The sequence below is a fragment of the Solanum tuberosum genome, unplaced genomic scaffold, assembly GCF_000226075.1.
Source record: "Solanum tuberosum cultivar DM 1-3 516 R44 unplaced genomic scaffold, SolTub_3.0 scf00035, whole genome shotgun sequence".
Classification (NCBI taxonomy): Eukaryota; Viridiplantae; Streptophyta; class Magnoliopsida; order Solanales; family Solanaceae; genus Solanum; species Solanum tuberosum.
The window spans coordinates 2,078,193-2,099,077 of NW_006238963.1; the positions used below are offsets into that span (position 1 = coordinate 2,078,193).

The 20,885-nt window shown below is 32.8% G+C and overlaps 1 protein-coding gene across 1 annotated transcript; it reads left to right on the plus strand.

Moving 5' to 3' along the window:
- The first annotated feature begins 496 nt into the window (after positions 1 to 496).
- Positions 497 to 6,486, plus strand: LOC102589176 (lipoamide acyltransferase component of branched-chain alpha-keto acid dehydrogenase complex, mitochondrial). The gene is given in 8 exon segments (NM_001318595.1): positions 497 to 688; positions 1,360 to 1,506; positions 2,226 to 2,351; positions 2,878 to 3,251; positions 3,804 to 4,051; positions 4,320 to 4,408; positions 6,005 to 6,232; positions 6,373 to 6,486. Coding segments are annotated over 8 exon segments (1,518 nt in total).
- Positions 6,487 to 20,885: the final 14,399 nt, after the last annotated feature.

Consider the following 20,885-nt stretch of genomic DNA (forward strand, 5'->3'; position numbering starts at 1 on the left):
TGCAAACTAGCGTGTATCTAAGTAATTAACTCCTAAACTAGTGAAAATTATGTAAGTTACCCTTTAAAATTTCGTGTGAACGTAAACATTTAAAAATATTGAAGTACATTCTTTTTGAGGTCGGAATTTCTCGAAAATAACTTATTTTGTGTCACCTCTAAGAAAAAGTAAGATATGTGTTTCAAAAATATGTCACTGGATTAATAACAAAACACAAAATACAAAGATTAGTATCATAGGAGTTTTTTTTTTCACTTATAAAAGTTGGTCACATTGCTGCAACAATCCATCATTTCTCGTTCCCAAAACAAAACAAATCATGTTGTGAAGTTTCTGAAAATTGCAAGAGTAAAAATTCGGCTGAATTTTGGTCAACGCAAAGAAATTATAAACAGCACACAATAGTTGTCCAAATTAAATTTTAATTGGACAACTATTGATTTTCTGACCCAATAAATAATTGAATCCCAATTACATTCTCATCAATTCAATTACCATGATTTGCCGGAAAATTTATCAAGGTAAGCTCCGGAATTCCGCCCTCCGGCAGACCATTTTCCGGTGGTTTCAGTCTTCCGTTGAAACTCCGGTGACGCCTGTTACTTCTACTGTATGTAGTGGCAAGAGAATTCAGTCTCAACTTCACTTTCTTAGAAACTATACGACGCCGTTTTGCTCATATACTAAGGTGACAATTTTTCTTCTTTGTATAAAATTTTGTTATACTATTGTTTGTTTTTCCAAAATAATTTAGGGTAACTTGCATGATGTGTTTGTGTGGTACTTTTTGTTGATCTTGTCAAACTGAATATTCAAAGGGGAATCTTGTAGGCCTGCTTTTTGTTCCTTTTTCCCTTATCCCCCATATATTGGATATGGGAATATCATGATTCTGGGTTATTTGGAATCAGTGTCACTATAGCTATGTTGCTCGGACTCTTCACAGATGTTGCTGCACTATGTGTTGGATTCTCAAAAAAAAAAAAAATACTACTTTTGAAGGATCCTACACTGGTAGACAGCTTGGAACAGTCCAAACAGCATATCATAATAGTTTCTAAAGTTGGTGTTTCTTTTTATACAGTGGTGTTAATATTGAAGGATCATTAGTAGTTTAATACTAGCATTTCACCAAAGTTGATTAGATCATGGAATTAGTTCCTAATTTTAAAAGGTAGCTCGCGTGTTTTCTTTGTGCAACATGTTCCGTCTGTTTTGCTTGAGTTTTTGTTAAACTTATCAGAAGTTCTCGATGCAGGTTTCTTGCAATATGATTTGAGAAGTTATTTTCTCGGTAGGTTAGCAAAATCTGGTTATTCTATTGTTTTTACCTATTGTTTATGCCAATATTTTTTGCAGTCAAATGCTTCATTTACTCTAAGAGGGTGTGGTTTTTCAACTCAAGCTGCATTGGATATTCCTGTTGGTGGGATAATTGATATACCTCTGGCGCAAACTGGTGAAGGCATTGCGGAATGTGAACTTATCAAATGGTTTGTTCAGGAGGTTAGTGGATGTTTCTTGTAAATATATAGGGTATTTCACGCCATACTTTTTCTGCTTTGGTTAATGATTTTTTAGCTATGTGCCTATGTTAGACGCCCAACTGATTGACTTGTGTTAGACGCCCAACTGATTGACTTGTTTTAAAACTTTAACTTGATGTGAGGTGCATTAGCTTTTTTCTCTGGCTTGGAGGAACTTCCAGTCAATTATACTTTGAAGTACAGTTTACATGCATCTCTTTGCCCATACTCATGCAGCAAACTGCAATTAACGTTTTGCTCCTCATGATTTTGGTCGTTTACCCAATCTTCTCTTGTTAGAAGCTATCAATCAGATACACTCATTATTTTCATTTAATACTTCATTGCACGAGTATGCTGGATTCTTGTCTAAAATAGCCATTAAAGGCTCTCCCCTTTTTTTCATCTATAATTTGGTGGGATGAGTTATGTTTCATATTCCTCTATTTGCTTTATCGATCAGGATTCTAACAGCATAGAATTGCAGCAGCAAAAACCATCTGTTTCGTATGCAAAAAAAAACTTGGGAATACCTGATTCTTTCCCCTCCTCTCTATCTTGTTTTTTTTTTCTGTTCTACCATCTCGTTTTGCTGGATTGCTGGCTTTGCACTCATTGGTTTATAATTTACTTGTAATACCATATAGTATATGAAGCATTTCACAAAATTCATTATGGTACTTTTTTTTTTTTTGGCAGGGGGACCAGGTCGAAGAATTCCAACCTCTTTGTGAAGTTCAGAGTGACAAGGCAACGATTGAAATAACAAGTCGTTACAAGGGAAAAATTTCTCAAATTCTTCATGTACCTGGTAGCATCGTAAAGGTACAACACCACAGTCATAGTGTATTAACCACACTGTAATTCTTCTGGTGTCTGATCTTTTGTCTTATGGATTTGTTTATTTGACTCATTGACTGCACCTCAATGATGACATCAGTTTGTTGTTGGAGATACAATATGAGATATTGAAGTGAGAATTTCACGACCCCATTCTGTTTATTTTACTGTCAAAGAGGGAAAAAATAACTTTCGTCCTGATTAAAGATACTCTCAAATTTATGAGCAAAAGACACGGAGAAGACTCACTTTTCAAAATATGAGGCCATATTGAAAACTAGTTTTAGTATGGTGTGCTTTGGAACTATTCTTGTAAGAAAACTTACGCAAACATATTGTTCACAAGGAGAAACCAGTGCTCCTTTATACCTTAGGGTTCGATTTATCTCCTTGAATTATTTTAATTTTGTGGACTGCCTCATCAATATGTGGTATATCATGATTCATGTATATCTGTAGAAGTTCCAAGGATGTTTAAGAACTAGATCATCCTCTCTACCAAATTTTGTAGGTTGGAGAAACACTTTTGAAGATCGGCGTTGATGAAATTCTTGATCCTACTGAGACTTATGATGCTTCAGAAAAGATGACATCGGTGGAATCTGATTTCAGTGACACAAGTGACATCAGCTCTGTGCCTGAAGAAACCAAGATGGGTGGAGTGTTATCCACACCTGCTGTCCGCAACCTTGTAAAGCAGTATGGTTTGGACATAAATGATGTTCCTGCAACTGGGAAAGATGGAAGGATACTTAAAGAGGACGTGATAAATTATGCAATGCAAAAAGGACTAATTAATGGAGCACCAGCATGTGCACAACAAAAACTTTCAGAGGTTTCACCTCTCATTGGAGGGGGATATGAAGATAAGACGCTTCAGCTAAGGTTAGTTACTACATAAGGAGAACTCAAATTCACTTGCTCACTATACTGTTTCTTTATGTTACTGGAGACTTCTGACTGCAGATGGGCCGTGATTTTCATTAGTGGGAGAATTCTTTGAACAAAATTTTGTTGATAGGAAGCATGTTCTTTGAACAAGTTTTTCAAGTGTGCGTTGCAAATTTGAGAATTATATTACCACAATAAAGAACCAAAATTATAGCCTAAAAAAGCATATGTGACTGCTTGTTTGTCCCTCTGTCTCTAGATTCAACTAACTTTGATGGTGCAGTAGGAGTTCCATATGAGTTGTCTATAGATTTATATCAGTTTCCAAGTAATTCATACTAGAGAACATTTTCCCAGTGTGTGTTGAAAGCATCTCACAATTCTTCTCTTATTTCTTAAGATGCTTAAATATATTTCTTACATTGCAAGTGGTGTCCATCAGTTTGAAATGCATCAACAATTTGTGGTGGCAAATTTAATGCATATTCTTTATAAGGAAGGTGTTCTATTTTTTTATAGTCATGTATTTCTGTCTTTATCTTACAGGGGGTATCAGCGTGCCATGGTTAAGTCAATGACATTAGCTGCAAGAATTCCACATTTTTATTATGTCGAAGAGATAAATTGTGATGCACTTGTGGATCTCAAAACATCATTCAAGAATGAGACTTCTGATCCGGAGATCAAGCACACTTTCCTTCCTGTCCTCATAAAATCACTGTCGATGGCTTTAACTACACATCCCATGCTAAATAGTCGCTTCAGTGAGGAATCCTATGAGGTTATCCTAAAAGGTATATCAAATGTGAATCTATTTATCAATTTTAAATGGTACCCTACTCATTAACATAGTAAATATAGCTTGATTTACATGATTAGTGACCATATTGACAATTATAGATTTTGTGTTATCTGCTGATACAATATTTTCCGTTTCTTCATATGATTAGTGACCATATCGACAGTTATAGATTCTGTGTGTTATGCTGATACCACATTTCTTTTCTTATTTTACACATTCTTCATTCGTATTAATGGTACTGTTTTCTTCCCACAATCTAGGGTCGCACAACATTGGAATAGCAATGGCTACTCCAAATGGTTTGGTTGTACCAAACATAAAAAATGTTCAGTCTCTCTCAATCTTGGAGGTTAGTTGGCAGCTGTTACCCCAGTGAATTCAAGTATTGATATTGTTTATTTTGTACTGAAATATGACATTTCTATCTATTGCTTTTCCTCTCATATAGTTACATCTCTACATCGCTCGATATAGTCTATTAAGCACATCTTTTATTTATTAAATCCTAGTTTGACATGACAATTTTAAAACATTATTAAGATGAGAATCTGTCACATGTACACTTGCCTGATGAAGATATTGGAGGCCGAGATTACTAGAAAGAAGTGTAGAAGTTCCTTGGTACTCTGTAGATTCTCGTGTGTGAGTATTACTTTAATATCATATGATATGGGTACAGCCTTCTCCTTTATGAGGTCAGAGAGTGTATATTATTATTGAAAATCAAGAAATATATGGAAGAATGTTTAGTTTGAGCTGAAAAATATAGAGAAATTATGGAGAAACGAATAGAGGATGATTGAAAGGCAGTGGAGCTTGGCTAGTTTATTTATACTTTTTCTTTATGATGATGGTGCTCGGGCCATCTCGCACGCATCAAGACTATTTCACCAGGTACCAGCTACCTGCCACCAACACAGGTACCAAGTAACTCTACCCGCAAAAGCTTAGCCACCTTGTGCCCACCTCAACTATTCCACCGGCTTAGTTTATTTATACTTTTTTGTATTATCCTTGAGTAGATTTGGTGTTACATGTTAAAAATTGCAACTCCTCTCATTTGAGTGTATGAGTATAAGGACTAGTTCCAGATATGAACTGTCTGATGTTTTAAGTAAAGAGATAGAATAAAGTTATGGTAGGGAGAGGGACTCAGATGTGGGCATTTGGTCCTGGTAAAGATTTTGCTCAGCTCAAAATATAACAATTTCTAGTTGATAAAGATAATTTTATAATGAAATGAAAAAGATAGGAGAGATGCTTCTCTTTTCTGTGGTGTTGGAAATTGGATTACAGTAGCTAGAAGATGAATCCTTCATCTCTAGTTTTATCAAGTGATGAAAGAGTTTCATATCCCTATTATGTATGCTTCAGACATAAAAATATGGAAAAAAGGAGAGGATACACAAAACTGTGCACAAAAGGAATACCTTGATAATTAAATTGCTTCCATCGATATCCCTGTATACAGTGAAGGAATGACCAGAAATCCTTGGTATAGTACATAGAATGCAGTATCTTGCTTGATCTCTTCCACAGTAGCGACCTGTATATACTTCCTGCATCTGATTCTTACCATTCTGTTAAAGTAAGGCTAAGAACTTTTTTGAGTTATGTAACTAAGCACTTGGTCTTTTCCCCTTTCTCCTCCCTTTTTCTTCCCTCTCTGACGTTATTGCTCATCGTGTTTTGCTTGTTCTATTCAATTCAAGTAACTTGTATCCATTTTCTTTGTTTGATTTGTCTTACCATAGTGTGAAAGGAGGCTGGGAAAACTTTGACTATGTATTCTCGGAATGGAACTTTCCCCCCTTTCCTAGTGATACTGTTTCCATAGTCCCAGATCAATTCCTCTTATCTTTTATGTGTATATATCTATATACTACTAAATGCATGTTTGTACTTCCCTTTGAGTTGTCAACTGGATATATGCTTTCTGCTACAGATAACAAAGGAACTGTCACGGCTACTGAATTGTGCTAAGATAAACAAGCTTAGTTCTGACGATATATCAGGGGGAACTATTACTCTAAGCAATATTGGAGGAATTGGTGGAAAGTTTGGTTCCCCGCTTGTAAATTCACCTGAAGTTGCCATCATAGCAATGGGCCGGATCCAGAAAATTCCACACTTTGCTGAAGATGGGAATGTATGTCCTGCATCAGTCATGACGGTATGTAGTGATTTAAAGACCTTCACAAGGCACCTTTTCACCCATTTCTATAATCAGCAACATGTCGTGCAATGCATCAAAACCAGGGTGAGTTCATTAAACATGTTTCAGTATCTCATACAGATGATTTTGTTTTTCAGATAAATATAGGTGCAGATCATAGAGTTCTTGATGGAGCAACTGTTGCAAGGTTCTGTAACGACTGGAAAAAGTTTGTGGAAAAACCAGACCTACTATTGTTGCATACAAGATAAATTGTCGTATCCGAGACTTGATCAGAATTAATTTATTTGTAATCCAAGAACAAAGGCTCATTTTGGCCTTCCTTGTCATTATATTGTGGGTATAAAGATCATTTGAAGCTTATAGGTGTCCTGAAAGAAAGAATCACTAAATCTAATAGATAAAGGCAGTGTTACCTAGTCTCCTGTTGTACTTGGGAAAGTTGGAAAAATAGAAGAGAAAATATAGTTTACAGAGACTATTTTCTTGATAATAAGCATTAGTTTTGAAAGTAACTTATTGTAACCATCCTATTCTCTATATATTTTCTGTTGCAACTCTTCATTTTAAACTTTTTGTTTCCATTTGTGGTAGCCAACTTCCTATTCTACAAAAAATGTTACAGACCTGCAAGCATTGTTCGGGTTCAAGGCTATCAAGTAGTTAAGTTCAGGGAGATAATTAAGATTCCTAATAGCTTAGATGTGCAACTAATAATTCGGGTCAAGTTTAAGGGTCTTTTTAAGTATTTTGCCTATTGTAATCTAAATGCTCGAAGCCATAAACTGCACGATTGGAGCTTCTTTTGGAAGGACAATTTCTTTTGCATTATTTTAGAACAACACATTTCAGAATCTGGGAAGATAAAAGTACTACTTGGATCATATAGATCAGTCACGGACCCAAGATTTTCACGAAGTGGGTTCAAGATATAAAAAATAAATAAGAGAGGTTCAAGTTGAGAGATGGGGAGAGTTTTTTTCCTTCAACAAAAAAATATGCTCAAAATTTTGGGGGGAAAAGTAAGAGAGGTTCAAGAAGATTTCAACAAAGAAGAAGATAAAAGGATTTTTAGAATTGAAAATAATAGGGATTAGTGCCTTTTTAGTTGAGTTTTTTTTTTAAAAAGAAAAAAAAAACTAAAAACAAAAAGGACAAAAGTTGTTGACTATTGGACTTTAAATGTAAAAGTAAAAAGTTGTTCTACTTTTTATAGTTCCTAAGTAACTAAAAGGACAAAAGTTACTTAGGACAAAATTGTGTGTGAATGTTTTATATATAAAAAAAACGAATTAAAACTGAAATGTGGCTATAGGGATTCGATCCCGGGTTGGATGGGAATATTGAACCCCCTCAGCCACTCGGCTAAGCTTCAACTTGTGGTAGTCAGTGGCGGATCCAGGATTTAGAGTCCGGGGGTGCCAAATAAACTTATCGATTAAATTAATTTTATATTTGATTAAATTATTCGCCTTTTTTTCACTTAAAAAACGTCTTCAGCAATTTTTCAAAAAAATAGGTTCAAATGGGATTCGAACCCGCAACCTCAACCTTCTAAAGTTGCCCTCCTACCATGGCACCACAAGCCTATTTTGTTCTGGGGGTGGCACACTTTATATTTATATAAATATTATGTATATATACCTATGTATATATAGAGTTTCCGTCGAAGTTCGGGGGTGGCGTGGCACCCCACTGCCCTTCATAGGTCCGCCCCTGGTGGTAGTGGGTTCAAAATTTAATATATACATATAAAATTTTAAAAATTGATTAAATATACATATATATACAGTGTTATTTTTCAACGAAGTGGGTTCATATGAACCCACTTGAACCACTGTAGGTCCGCCCCTGATATAGATGTTCTAGTTTTGGTTGTAGCTACCTTATTGGCATTTGGATTAGCAATTCCCTGATCCAAAGAGTTGTATACTTACCAATATGTACAGGCGAAAACAAATTCAACAAAAATGTCCGCATGTATCGATATTGTATATATGGTGTATTTTATGAATATCTGATGTATCAATAGTGTATATTATGTGCATGTAATGTATCAATAAATAGTGTGTATTATATATATATTTGTAGAAGCTTTAATGGCTAATGAAATCCGTGAATCACGATCAACTCAAAATCATCTCTAAGCGGGCTAAAAATTTGATATGAGCTCTTCTCAGTGTTTCAAGTCTTTTAATATATAATTCACTCGAAACAATTCATGTTTGTGGCACATCAAACTTTTAAGTCAAGCTTAGAAGGAGGAGGAAGGAACGAAGAAATAAGGAAGAAGGAGGAGGAGGAGGATGATCAGAAAAAAGCCCTTATTGGCTAGAAGTTTAAAAAAGAAAGGGAAAATAGTAGTAGAAAATGCACTGCACTTGAAATTGAAAGTGGTTGAATGACAAGCTTTTATGTAACTAATGATAATTGAGTTATTTTGGGTAAGGAATAATTGAGTTATTTCCTTAAATTCAATAGTCATTACCATTAACAAACAAGTAATTTTAAAATCCGTCTTAAGATGCATCTAGTTTTAACTGATGTTTAATCATCATTATGGGCTCTTTACTCAATCAGAGATTTTGCTCTTTGGAGTTGTTTTTCTTTTCTAGACCCTTTATCTCAGCACTAGACTCACACCTTTGATGCCTTAATCGACAATGTGATAATTGAATTATCAATTAGTGGGGTATAAAATTGATTTAACTCATAAAGGAGAAAGACGAGGAGTTGTTGGTCGTGACGACATCGACAATATAAAGGTTGGAGACAATAACGACCACAATATAGATGGGGATGGGTGGAAAGACAGGGAAAAATATGATTTTTATGTAAGCAATTTGCGAATTTTAAAATTATTGTCATATATTAATTAGCAATTTCATATATTATGTGACATTACCTAATTTGTTTAAAACTCAATTTACCCAATTCAAATTCAGATCCACCCAAAAGAAAATAACCAACTCATCCTTTAAGAACCCAATCATCTATATCATATTCTAAAAGGAGAGGAAAAACCTAAACATTCTCCATCTTCTATATTGTTGCAGTCTTGGAACGACATATAACGACTAGTAAAAACTGATGATAATTGATACCCTACTCTGATATTCAAGTAAGAACTGAAGACTTGTTCTTAATAATCAGAGTATGGTTTTTGTAAATATTGTATAATGATTGTTTGATTGAACGTATTTCATAAATACTTAGGATTTAATTTTAATAGATTTTTATTGCATTTGGTCTATTGTAGATTTGTAGTATAATATCGTGAGGTTAATGTTGTGTTGACTTTATACATTGTTTTCTAAAGTTAGGGCTTTTATACTGTTTTCTCAAGTTAGGACTTTTGTTGTTTATATGTTTTATACAGATTAGGATTCTTTTTCAGTTTATTTTATGTTTTTAACCTTGTGTATTGATGTCTCCATTTGGTGTATGTGAAGTAGCTTGTGTATGATTATATTGTTTTCAATTTGTGCATTTTTTTTTTTCGATGCTTTATTTCATGTGAATAGTTGAGATAAATAATGTTAGAGGTTCTTATAAGTCTACAACTCTACCACCCTTATCTTCAAATTAAGTAATATTAGTCTTTCTACGATTTGTTGTATTTATAACTGACAAGTTCTTTTCCACCTTTTATGTCCGTCATGTGAATAATTTGAAGAATGATATTTATTTTTTTAATTTTGAAGAATCATGTAGAAAATTGATTTAGTATTTAATTATGGAGGCAAGTGGATCCTACCTCCTTAAGTTGTATACATTAAAAAGTTAAATCAAACTTGACAGGAATATGATGTGAATTTGTTGTCATATATTGACATTTGCTCCGAGTTCATTGAAAAATGTTGTTTTAGAGTTGTGAAACAACTGCTAGTAATTGGGCCAGCTGGTAAGTATAATTTGTTTAAGAATGATTCAAGTATTACGACTCTACAATCTGTTATGTCTAGTGAATTTCGTGTTCTTCAATTATTTTGTAGATGAGAGTGAAGTTATTGTTCTTACCCCAAATAATTGTGACCTGAACAAGCCTTACCCTACTATGCCAGTAAGGTAGAACTAATTGTGAATCAGATGAGGATAAGGATTAGGAGGATCAGAATGAATCTATTCCTAGTTATTACACTAATGATGAATTGAAAGTCTTTAGGGAAAAAAAAGAGCAGAGAAATCAATAACACGCTAGACATATTCTTAGAACTGGAAAAGGGTATATGCTTTAAAAACTTAAAGAAGCTAAACAAATTATGAGCTTTTACTCTGGTAAATTGAGATATGTGTATGATGTTGATTGTTTGATACCTGAAGATAAGAAAAAAATAGAGATTCAACATTAAGACATTGAATACAAAACACTCATGTAGGAAATCAACTTTTAAGAACATAAGAGATACTCAAGAAGCATTAGCACACTACTTCAAGAAAAAACTTTTAAACAATTCAAAGTACAAGGTGAAAGATATGAGACAAGATTTGGATGATAATTTTAATTTGAATATTAGTTACTTCAAGATGAAGAGGGTTAAAAAGCTTGTGTTAGAGAAATTGGAGGATAGCTACATTGATGAATTCTATAAGTTAAGGGCTATGCTCAAGAATTGAGGGACAACAACCATGGTACTGTGTTATCATAAACGTATCTAAAGAGGCTTTGAAACAAGAAAAAAAAGATTCTTAAGAATGCTTGTGTGCATTCAAGCTTTTTTAAATGGTTGAAAACGAGGTTTTAGGCCTTTTATAGGGTTGCATGATACTTTTTAAAAAGAAAAATGCAAAGAAATATTATTGATTGCAATGGGACAAGATTCAGTGAGACACTTTTATCCACTTACTTGGACAATGGTGTACAGAGAAACATCTAGAACATAGAAATAGTTCATTAAGTTGCTGTGAAATTCTCTAAACTTGGCAAATGGTGAAGGATTAACATTTATGTCTGATATGTAAAGGATAATTGTTTGATATTTTTATTATAAGTTTTTTATTTTCAATTAAACTCGAATACAAATAATATTTCGACTTGTTATGATGTTTAGTATGTCGGAACGTAACACCCGATCCAGTCGACAAGCCACAATCACAATCATAATGTACATTCTCATAATCATACAATCAAGAGTTGATTCATGGCATACAATTCTTCATTCATACTCATTCTCGATTAGTGTGATCAATAATGCAACATTCGCATACATGCATGCATTATAATGGAGTAATTACTAACATACATCACACCAACATGAAATCACAACCATCACCTACCTCGAATCCAAGCTTGAATCCCCTAGGCACTTGAATCTTTCCTTTCCGGATTCTTTCCGCTTGTTCTAGGTCTACAAACAATTAATATACGCAAGGATCAACAATCAAAGGTCAAATTATCCAGATTACAACAAACGCAATAACCCTAGACCAAACCCAAGATCCTAATACCCAATTTAGGGCTATTTGCACCATTAGTTTTAGATCAAAACCCTCCCCCAATAGTATTTAACCAAGAATCCAAGTTCTACGGATCGAAAAACAGATTAGGGGAGTAAAATCCTTACCTTTAGTGCTAGAAGAGGTGAAAAACCTTTAAGAAATAGCCCTGGGTCGTTTCTTAGCTCTCAAGAACGAACTTTTGCAGAAAATAACATTTTTAAGGGGTTTTACCCTATTTAAGCCGCTACAGCAACACCCATCCCGCTACGGCGGCATGCACGGAGACAAAATATTGAAATTTGAATTTCAATCCCCCATTTCACAACACACCTTAAACCCTTGACATTCAAAAACTACATGTTCACGCTAAGGTTAGTTTCGAGAGTTCTACTCGCCCGAATTCGATTTCGTAAAATCATACGAGCTCCTTAACATCTTAGCTATCTCCTCATGTGATCAAAATTATAGTTAGATATTTCATTCATTACAAGATTTCCCTAGTCTTCACATGACTCAGATTTCGTCCAAATCTAGACTAGGCTAAGAATTTCAAGTTACTATCAAAAAGTTTTCCAGCCCAAAAAAAAATTCCGATGGCTTTTCTATAACGACGGGAACAGGTCGTTACAAAAATCAAATTACGAAATAAATTAGAAAAAGAAATATAGGGATAGTTTAGTCATTTAGGGCTTTTATCCAAGGATTGTTAAATCTTAGATTAGTTATCTCTTCATTTCCTTGGGATAAAATAAGACCATTTTTAGTGTATAACTAGGGATGACAATGAGGCAAAATAGTTGTGGGCAGGTTCGGAGCCAGCATGTTCTTAGGGGGTTCAGATGAACCCCCTGCGGCGAAAAATATTACTACATATACATGGTTAATATTATTTTTTAGATATATATAATAGATGTCGAACTCCCTTCGACTATTTCGCGTGTTTACTTCTTCAGATTTTAAACCCCTTTATTGAAAATTAGAGTCGTCAATATGGGCTAGGCCTATTGGGCCGGCCTGGCCTAACCCGTGATTTGATAGGGCTGGCTACGATTTTTGGAGCACATTTAAGAAAAAGGCTTTTTAGCTCGACCTGAATAAGCCTGCCGATTTGTGGGGCTTGAGAAATATGGATAGGGCCGGCACGTGGGCCAAATAAAAATTATTTTAATAATAAAAATAAAATAGAGTATTAAAAATAACAAGAGTCTAAACTCAAAATCTGTTTAAAGTTTGAAATATTACAAATACAAATTATGTTTATAAAATATGTACTACATAAAATAAAATTTTCCTAATATTTCTAGGGAATCACTACATAGGCCATAGTCTATGGAATATTGTCATAATTTTTGTGTTTTAGTATGATCATTGGAAAAAATTAGGTTAATATTTCTATTTAGCTATTTATTCTTTTACTTGAAATCACACTTAATAAATATTATAAAGATAATTTTATTTGTACATTTGATTAACAAGTAGTAACACTAACACCTATTGTTTTGTCGATATTTATGATAATATTTTTAAATTATAATTTAATTTTAAAAATTATCAAAAATATACTTTTAAGAAAAGAGGGTTGGTTCGACAAAGCCCGTAGCCTATGTACTTGTGGGCTGGGCCAACAATTTTCTAGCCCACACAAAAAATTGGCTAGCCAGGCCGGACCCATCAATTTCAAAGCATGTATAAGTTGGCCCGAATGGGGTGGGTCAGCTCATATTGACAGTTCTAACTTTAAGTCACAATATTGACAATTCAAAATATTTAAAAGATATTTGAAAAATTTACGGGAAAAAATAGACTAGTTGGAATCTCAAAATTCGAATAGTGTCACATAAATTGAAACGAAATGAGTACTTTTATAAATCTATTTATGTACTTCTTAATTCTAAAATAATTAATGCTTAAGTTAAAAGTTGAAAAAAACTAATTAATTTTTATATTAACATGAAATAAATACTTTTTAATATGCATGACAATTAAAAAGAAACAAAGTAAGTGAATACTAGTAGACATAGCCATGGAATCCAGAAACAAATTAGAAAGAACAGAGACGAAAGTAAAACTAAGGAACAGACAGAAAGAAAAAATTTATTAGGAATAATATTCGAAAAAATAGAAATCTTATAAAACAATTACTCTACAAAATTGATTAAAAGCCTAATTAGCCAAGGAAGCAAAAAAGATACGAGCTCCTAGAGAGAGGTAAAAATGAATCACAAACATCGGATTACAAAACGTCAAAAGATACGAGCTCCTAGAGAAGTAAAAAAGAATCACAAACATCAGATTACAAAACGTCCTTCTTGTGTGTTATATATGGTGGTAGTGTTTGGCGAAGAACCTCAAATTATTGCAAGTATTTCTCAAATGACTCATTTGGGGGCGACCTATTGAGTAATATGTCATCCAATCCATCAAAATCAAAATTAAAATTAAAATCAAGATGAATTCCTTCAATTTTCACTTCATTACTCTGATTTTGGTAAATAGTCGTCAAGGCTTGATTAGTGGGACACACAGACACCCGTTCTCCCATTACCATAATATTGTCGTGAGGTGGCATTGAGTTAGTATTTAATGTTTGGCCGAACTCAGGTGGCGTTGAGTTAGTATATGATGTTTGGACAATCTCAGGTGGTATTGAGTTAGTATTTGATGTTTGGCCAATCTCGAGTGGTGTTGAGTTAGTATTTGATGTTGGGTTAGTATTTGATGTTTGGCCAATCTCAGGTGGTGTTGAGTTGGTATTTGATGTTTGGCCAATCTTGAGTGGTGTTGGGTTAGTGTATGACGTTTGGCCAATATCAGATGGTGTTGAGTTACTATTTGGTGTTTGGCCTGTCTCGGGTGGTGTTGGGTTAGTATTTGATGTTTGGCCAATCTCGAATGGTGATAAGTTAGTATTTGATGTTTGGCCAATCTCGTAATTGGTTCTCATACTATCCAATATTAATGCAGCATGGCTATCACATAGATAATTTGAATTCATGGTTGCATCATGTGGCTGATCAGATGTGATTAGGGTTCCATATTGGGCTCAAATTTTCGTTTTAGTGATGGTTGTGGTTCTCCATTATTATGATCAGTTGTGAAGAGATTGGGCCTAATCAAAGAGTTAATCAAGTTCCTTCGTTTTTTTATTTCTATTTTTTCTTATAAATTATGCAGGCTGCAATATCCTCGTAGTGCAAGTAACATAAAGTAAAAATAATCTTAGTAGTCTATGTTTCTGTCAACAGTATAAAAAGATTTGCATAGTTAAGATCAACAAACAAATTTAAAGAGAGGGTATACGTACATATTCGTCCTCATCTGATGATATTGAGGTGAAGACGAGCTTTCTTGAAATTACATACTCATGCATTATCCATTCTGTGGGGACATCCACTTTGCCACCTGCTTAGTTTTTAAAACGGTATTTAAGTGTGGTCTTTTTAACCAATTAATCAGAGCCATCTTGAGCGCATACTATAGTTTTCTTGCTTGTTGATTTCCAATATCCTCTTCCATCTCTTGTAACCTGAGCAGTATTTTTTTCATTTACATATTTTTTATCTCTCTTTGTGAAGAAGTACGTATACTCCCCGTCCAAATTAATTCCTGCAATAGTTACACTATTAAATACAACATATGAAAAAATGATGTTATATTAGGTATAAAGTAATATGTATGCCAAACTAAATAAAATCCCTAAATCTCTTTTGGGAAAAGGCTTAAAAATGTACTTAACCTATTAGAAATGGTTTTAAAATGCCCTTCTTCCACCTATTGGTTTAAAAATGCCCTTAACGGTTTCTTTAAGTTCAAAAATGCCTTTTAGCTAACAGAAATATGACATGAAATTTAACTAAACAAATGGCCAATTTTCATTGGTCAACATAATTATTTTATCAAATTAAAAACCCTCAACCAAACCTATTTTCAACTGGCGCTTCATGTGTTCCTATTCTCTCTTCTTCCTCTGTTCCTTTCTCTGTTCTTTCTTCATCCTCTATTTTCTTTCTTTAAAAAACAACAGCTTTCACCAAAGTAGCTAAGTTGCAGCAATTAACATGACAAAAAAATAGCTAAATTGCAGCATGTAGTAAACTGCGGCTTTTAAGCCCAAAAAACAGCAACTTTCAACCCAACAAACAACAATTAAAATGAAAGCTTTAAACCCAAAAATAACAACTAAATGTAGATTGTAAACCCCCCAAAACAACATTTTAACCCAATAAGTAGCAACTAAAATGCATAGTAATATTAATCATTGATGCCGCAAGGTGGGAATTTACATACAATATTCATTCGCATCCACATTGTGAAATGATTTTCAATCAATCTTCAATAACTATTACGCGATTAACCTTGACTAAGAAACTGATTTTTTATACATTAAATAGGAAGAAAGAAAACACAAATTAAATAAAAAGGGTAGATGAGGAATAAGGGAAGGGGAAGAAAGAAAGGAGAGAGACAAAAGTTGGGTTAGATTAATTTGAAATGGGTCTAGGTGTTGGGCTTGAAATGGGTTTGGGTGTGATTTTTTTATTTGATAAAATAATTATGTTGACCAATGAAAATTGCCTATTTGTTTAGTTAAATTCACGTCATATTTCTGTTAGCTAAAGGGCATTTTTGAACCTAAAGAAAAACGTTAATGCCATCTTTAAATCAATAGGTGGAAGAAAGGTATTTTTGAACCATTTTCAATAGGTTGAGGGCATTTTTGAACCTTCTCCCATCTCTTTTCCCAGCAAACTGCCAATATCCCCTTTTTGCAGAAAAAAATAATCAAAATGCATTAATCTAATAGTTACCTGAAAGGTGACAAGGGTTACATTTGTAGAGGTTGAATTGATGTATTGTTTCGGGTAGTGACAAGGGTTACATTTATAGAGGTCGAATTGATGTATTATTTCGGTGACATGACAAACAAGACAATATTGTAGTATCTCTTCATCAGTCGGACAAAACTTGAAACCCGCTGGAATTTGTTGCTTCTATTCTTCTTCTCCAGACATTAGATATGTTTTTTTTTACAAATTTGCCCTAGATAGATAATGGTAATTTTTAATATATATTGTTTTATTTTATTTTTAATTTCTTTAGCTTTCTATTTCTTTGATAGTCTATTAGCTGGTTCTCTTTTTATAGGTTGATGGCGGATAAACACTTGATTTTTAGACTTTCTAATTCTAATATATTTGAGTTCTAAACTTTACCTTGTTTTACATGGTTTAGGTAATAAATATTTTTTAACTATCCCAGTGTGATAAGGGTTATTACCACGGTATACTCACCTGTCTTCCTTATTTTATAAGGGTAAAAAAGTAATTTCATTAACCTTTTGAAATTAGAAAATAATATCTCTAACTTAAAATAAAGTTTAAGTATCAAGCCATTTTTTTTAAAGAAAAAGAAAACTCGTGATCTAGAAACCCAAATGAATTTGAAACAAGTTTAAAGTCTAAAAGAAATAATTATAATAGGTTGAAGTTTTAAGTTTACTTATCCATACTCATTTAGACCATTTATTTTAAGGAAATGAATAGACGTTTTAAGTAACGAAAACTCATTATCTAGAATTTTTAAATAAATTTGAAACTAGTTTAAAGTCTAAAATAATTATTTTTAGAAATATTTTTTTTAAAAAAAAAAACAAGAAGGGAGGTTGCTCTCTTATTCTATATTCTATTTTCAAAAATTTAATGTAATTATAGAATAAATTTCAATAGCTAGGCATATTTTATATTTTATAAATCAGTTCTTTTATAAATAAAAAAATAGATTCATGATTATCATTATTGTTATTTTTAAAACCAAGTATAAATCAAATATTTTAGTTTCTTAATATATTATTTCAAGATTTCAGATTTGTTAACAAGTTCAAAAAATACAAACTACATACATATATAAGTCATGCATATAAGGAAGAAGCTCAAGTTACGATACCTGGAAGGTGATAAGAGTTACATTCATAGAGGTTGACTTGAGGTATTATTCCGAACAGAATATAGTTTCCGGTGACATGACAAAAAAGATAACATTGTAGTATCTCTTCATTAGAAGGACAAAACTTTAAACCCGGTGGGATTTGTTGCTTCCATTCTTCACCAGGGATGCTTTCTTCTTCTCCCGCCATTATAATCAGTACTTTCTAATATATATTATTTTATTTTATAATATTTTTATTTAGGTTTCTATTTCTTTGATAGTCTATTAGCTTGTTCTCTTTTTATAGATTGACGGTGCAAATTTTAGACAATTATGTGTTCTACTAGATTTAGACTTCCTAGTTCTAATATATTTGAGTTCTAAACTTAACCTTGTTTTAGATGGTTTAAATTCCAGTGTGATTGCCACAATAGTAACCAACCCCTGGTCACAATTCTGACCCAAACAGATGGCCCAATTTCCCACTCTCTCCCACAGAAGTGAACCAACTTGTAAGAAGCATCACCGAATACATACTACCAAGAGAGGCAATAAGCTCAGATCTGCCTAATCAAGTTCAAGGTAGAGCTGCTATGCCTACACAATTAAATTATACACCTAGGATTTACTTTAGATTGATTGATTACTAAACTAGCAAAATAGATCCAAATTAAATCACTTAGCATGAGCAGGATCGCTAACAAAATGAAGTTTAGAACAAGTAATGAACAATCAGGAAATAGAATCACATCAGAATGGACAAACAGGTTAATATACTAAAAACACTAAAATCGTTCACCTAAAGAGTATTTTTATTGAATGGCAGCTAATGTGTTGTGATCCAGACACATTTTAATAACTTCATAAGGTTTTGCAGACAAATTTAACGGAACAAAAGTCACAATTATACCAAATGTGAACAAAATAATCATAAAATTTTACATAGTGTAACCCTTCAGGAATACAAAATCTAACCTGCACGTGGTGAGCTCGGAGGGAAAAGTAGAGTTGTAGAAGATCCAGCACGAACAACAGAGTAGACAACAGAGAGTACTATTGTTAACAGTCCAACTATAAGTGCACTAGTGGAGACAACTTTGGAATGATGTAAACCGTTGCATTTGTAATCCCTAGGCTTACTGGTAAGTGAACTGTAGTAGTGGTATGTACAGTACAAAGATATAACTGACGCTGGAAAGATGTTTCCATCCATCTGCATATGTAGAAAAAAATTATGTGAGAAGAACTTCACCAACCTATGATTTTTCTTAACAGTTCTACATATATGTGCATTGAGAACAACTAGATGCTAATGAACAAGAAGATTTAGTGAAAATCTCCAATAATAAATATTCAAATAGAATCATTAATCTCGCTATGAATGAGAAAGACCTCTGATCTTAGTAGATCATCAAGAAGCAAGTTAAAATTCCCAAATAAACAGGTTGTCACCACCTATAATGCTAAGACAGTCCAAGGACTGCCACACTTTGAATAATTTGCCACCAAAGTACTCACAAAGAATCAAGAAATTGCAAATAGAATTGTAAATGTTTTCACACTTGGGATAAAGCCTGGTTAGGTGCCTCCACCAGTAGTTTAACTTTTGTATTGACAAAACTGAAAACTAAACATGGCAATCATCCAAAAGTTTTTTATTGATTATCATAACTCATGGATATTATGAAGAGCGTCTGATTATAAGCCATGAAAAAATTCTTTTGCAACTCTTTATAAAGGAGGTTTCTAAGCAGTACCTGTTTAACACCCAATTTCGGATCTCCACAATGCAAACTAATCATCGAGCTCCTTAAATTTCAAACAATTTAAAATAATTAGTTTTATAAAATTTCAAAAAAAAATATAATACAGTTTGCAAGTTATTTTAAATAGTTATATCATTTTTTAAAACTTTTAAATAATATGTGTTTTATATAATTATGTATATAATTAGAATAATTTTATAAATATTTGAAAATCATCTCAAAATATTTTACATTTTTTTAGTTAATTTAGTTTAGTTTAAGTTATGTTTATATTTTCGAGTAAATTAGTTTACAAGTAAATTAATTATTTTATTTTATTAAGATTAAGAAGCTTATTAATTAATTTATATTAATTCATCTTATTTAACTTTTAGTCAAATTCACCAATTAATTTAAATCGGTTATGTCCTTAACTTCACTCGGCCAAATTTGCAATCCATTTGATTATTTTTCTAGTTCATATACGACCAATATATTATTCTAATTCTTGGATTATTTTAGACTAATTTTGGCCTATCAATTTTATCAGCAATGCCAATTCTCTCTTCAATAATCAACACCAACAATTCTTTACACCGACCCATGCCCAGTTCTTCCTCCAAACCTCAACCCAACAATACATTCAACAATGCAATACCAACCCAACCCAACGTCTTCTTCTCTAGCAAAAATCAAGAACAACGACCCTGAACGCTTTCTTTTCCTCTTCATCACAATAGAAATCGTGTTGTAAACCTTGAAATTTAGCAGTCCAAACCTGACCCCACCCCTACATCTTCTTCACGAAAAAATAGAAAAAGAAACTCAGAATCACTCGCCTCTTCTTCTTTGCGAAAAAATCGGTACGTGACCCATATGCAAACCCATAACCCTGCAACGTCTTCTTCCCCAGCAGAGTCGTCATTTCTGTTATGCCGCAATTTTACTATATTTAGAAAAATCAGTTTCAAAATGTTCTAAGTATAAAACAATTTGAGAAAAATACTTAGAAAAGAGTCGTTACTTAATTTAAAAAGACTCTAACAGATTAAGTCTTTATAAATTTAGAGAAAATGGATGAGAAGTTCTTATTTACGCTTCAAAAAGGTTTTTAAGGCATTTGAAGCGTCCGCTAACACGCGATTATCCTATGACTTGGTTAAAATATTTTTGATTATTTTTTAGAAAAATAATTATAAAAATAATAATATACAATATTCGATTAACTTTAAGAAAATAGTTAAATAAAGAACAGTTTTCAATTTTTTAAGAAAATAGGACATTAATTGAAATATTTAAATTAAATTGCAAATGATTAAGATTTTAACAAAATTAGGTTAATTATAATTTATTTGAATCATTTAGAAATAACAATTTGAAACAATTTGAGTCAACTAATGCATGAAGACTATTTCAAATTAATTGAAGAATGATTAACCTTTGAGAAAATGACAAAGTAAAGAAAAACATTTTTTTAAAAAAGTTTATTTGTTCTTAAAAAGATATGGTCTTTAATTAATAACATTTTTAAGAGAACCTAT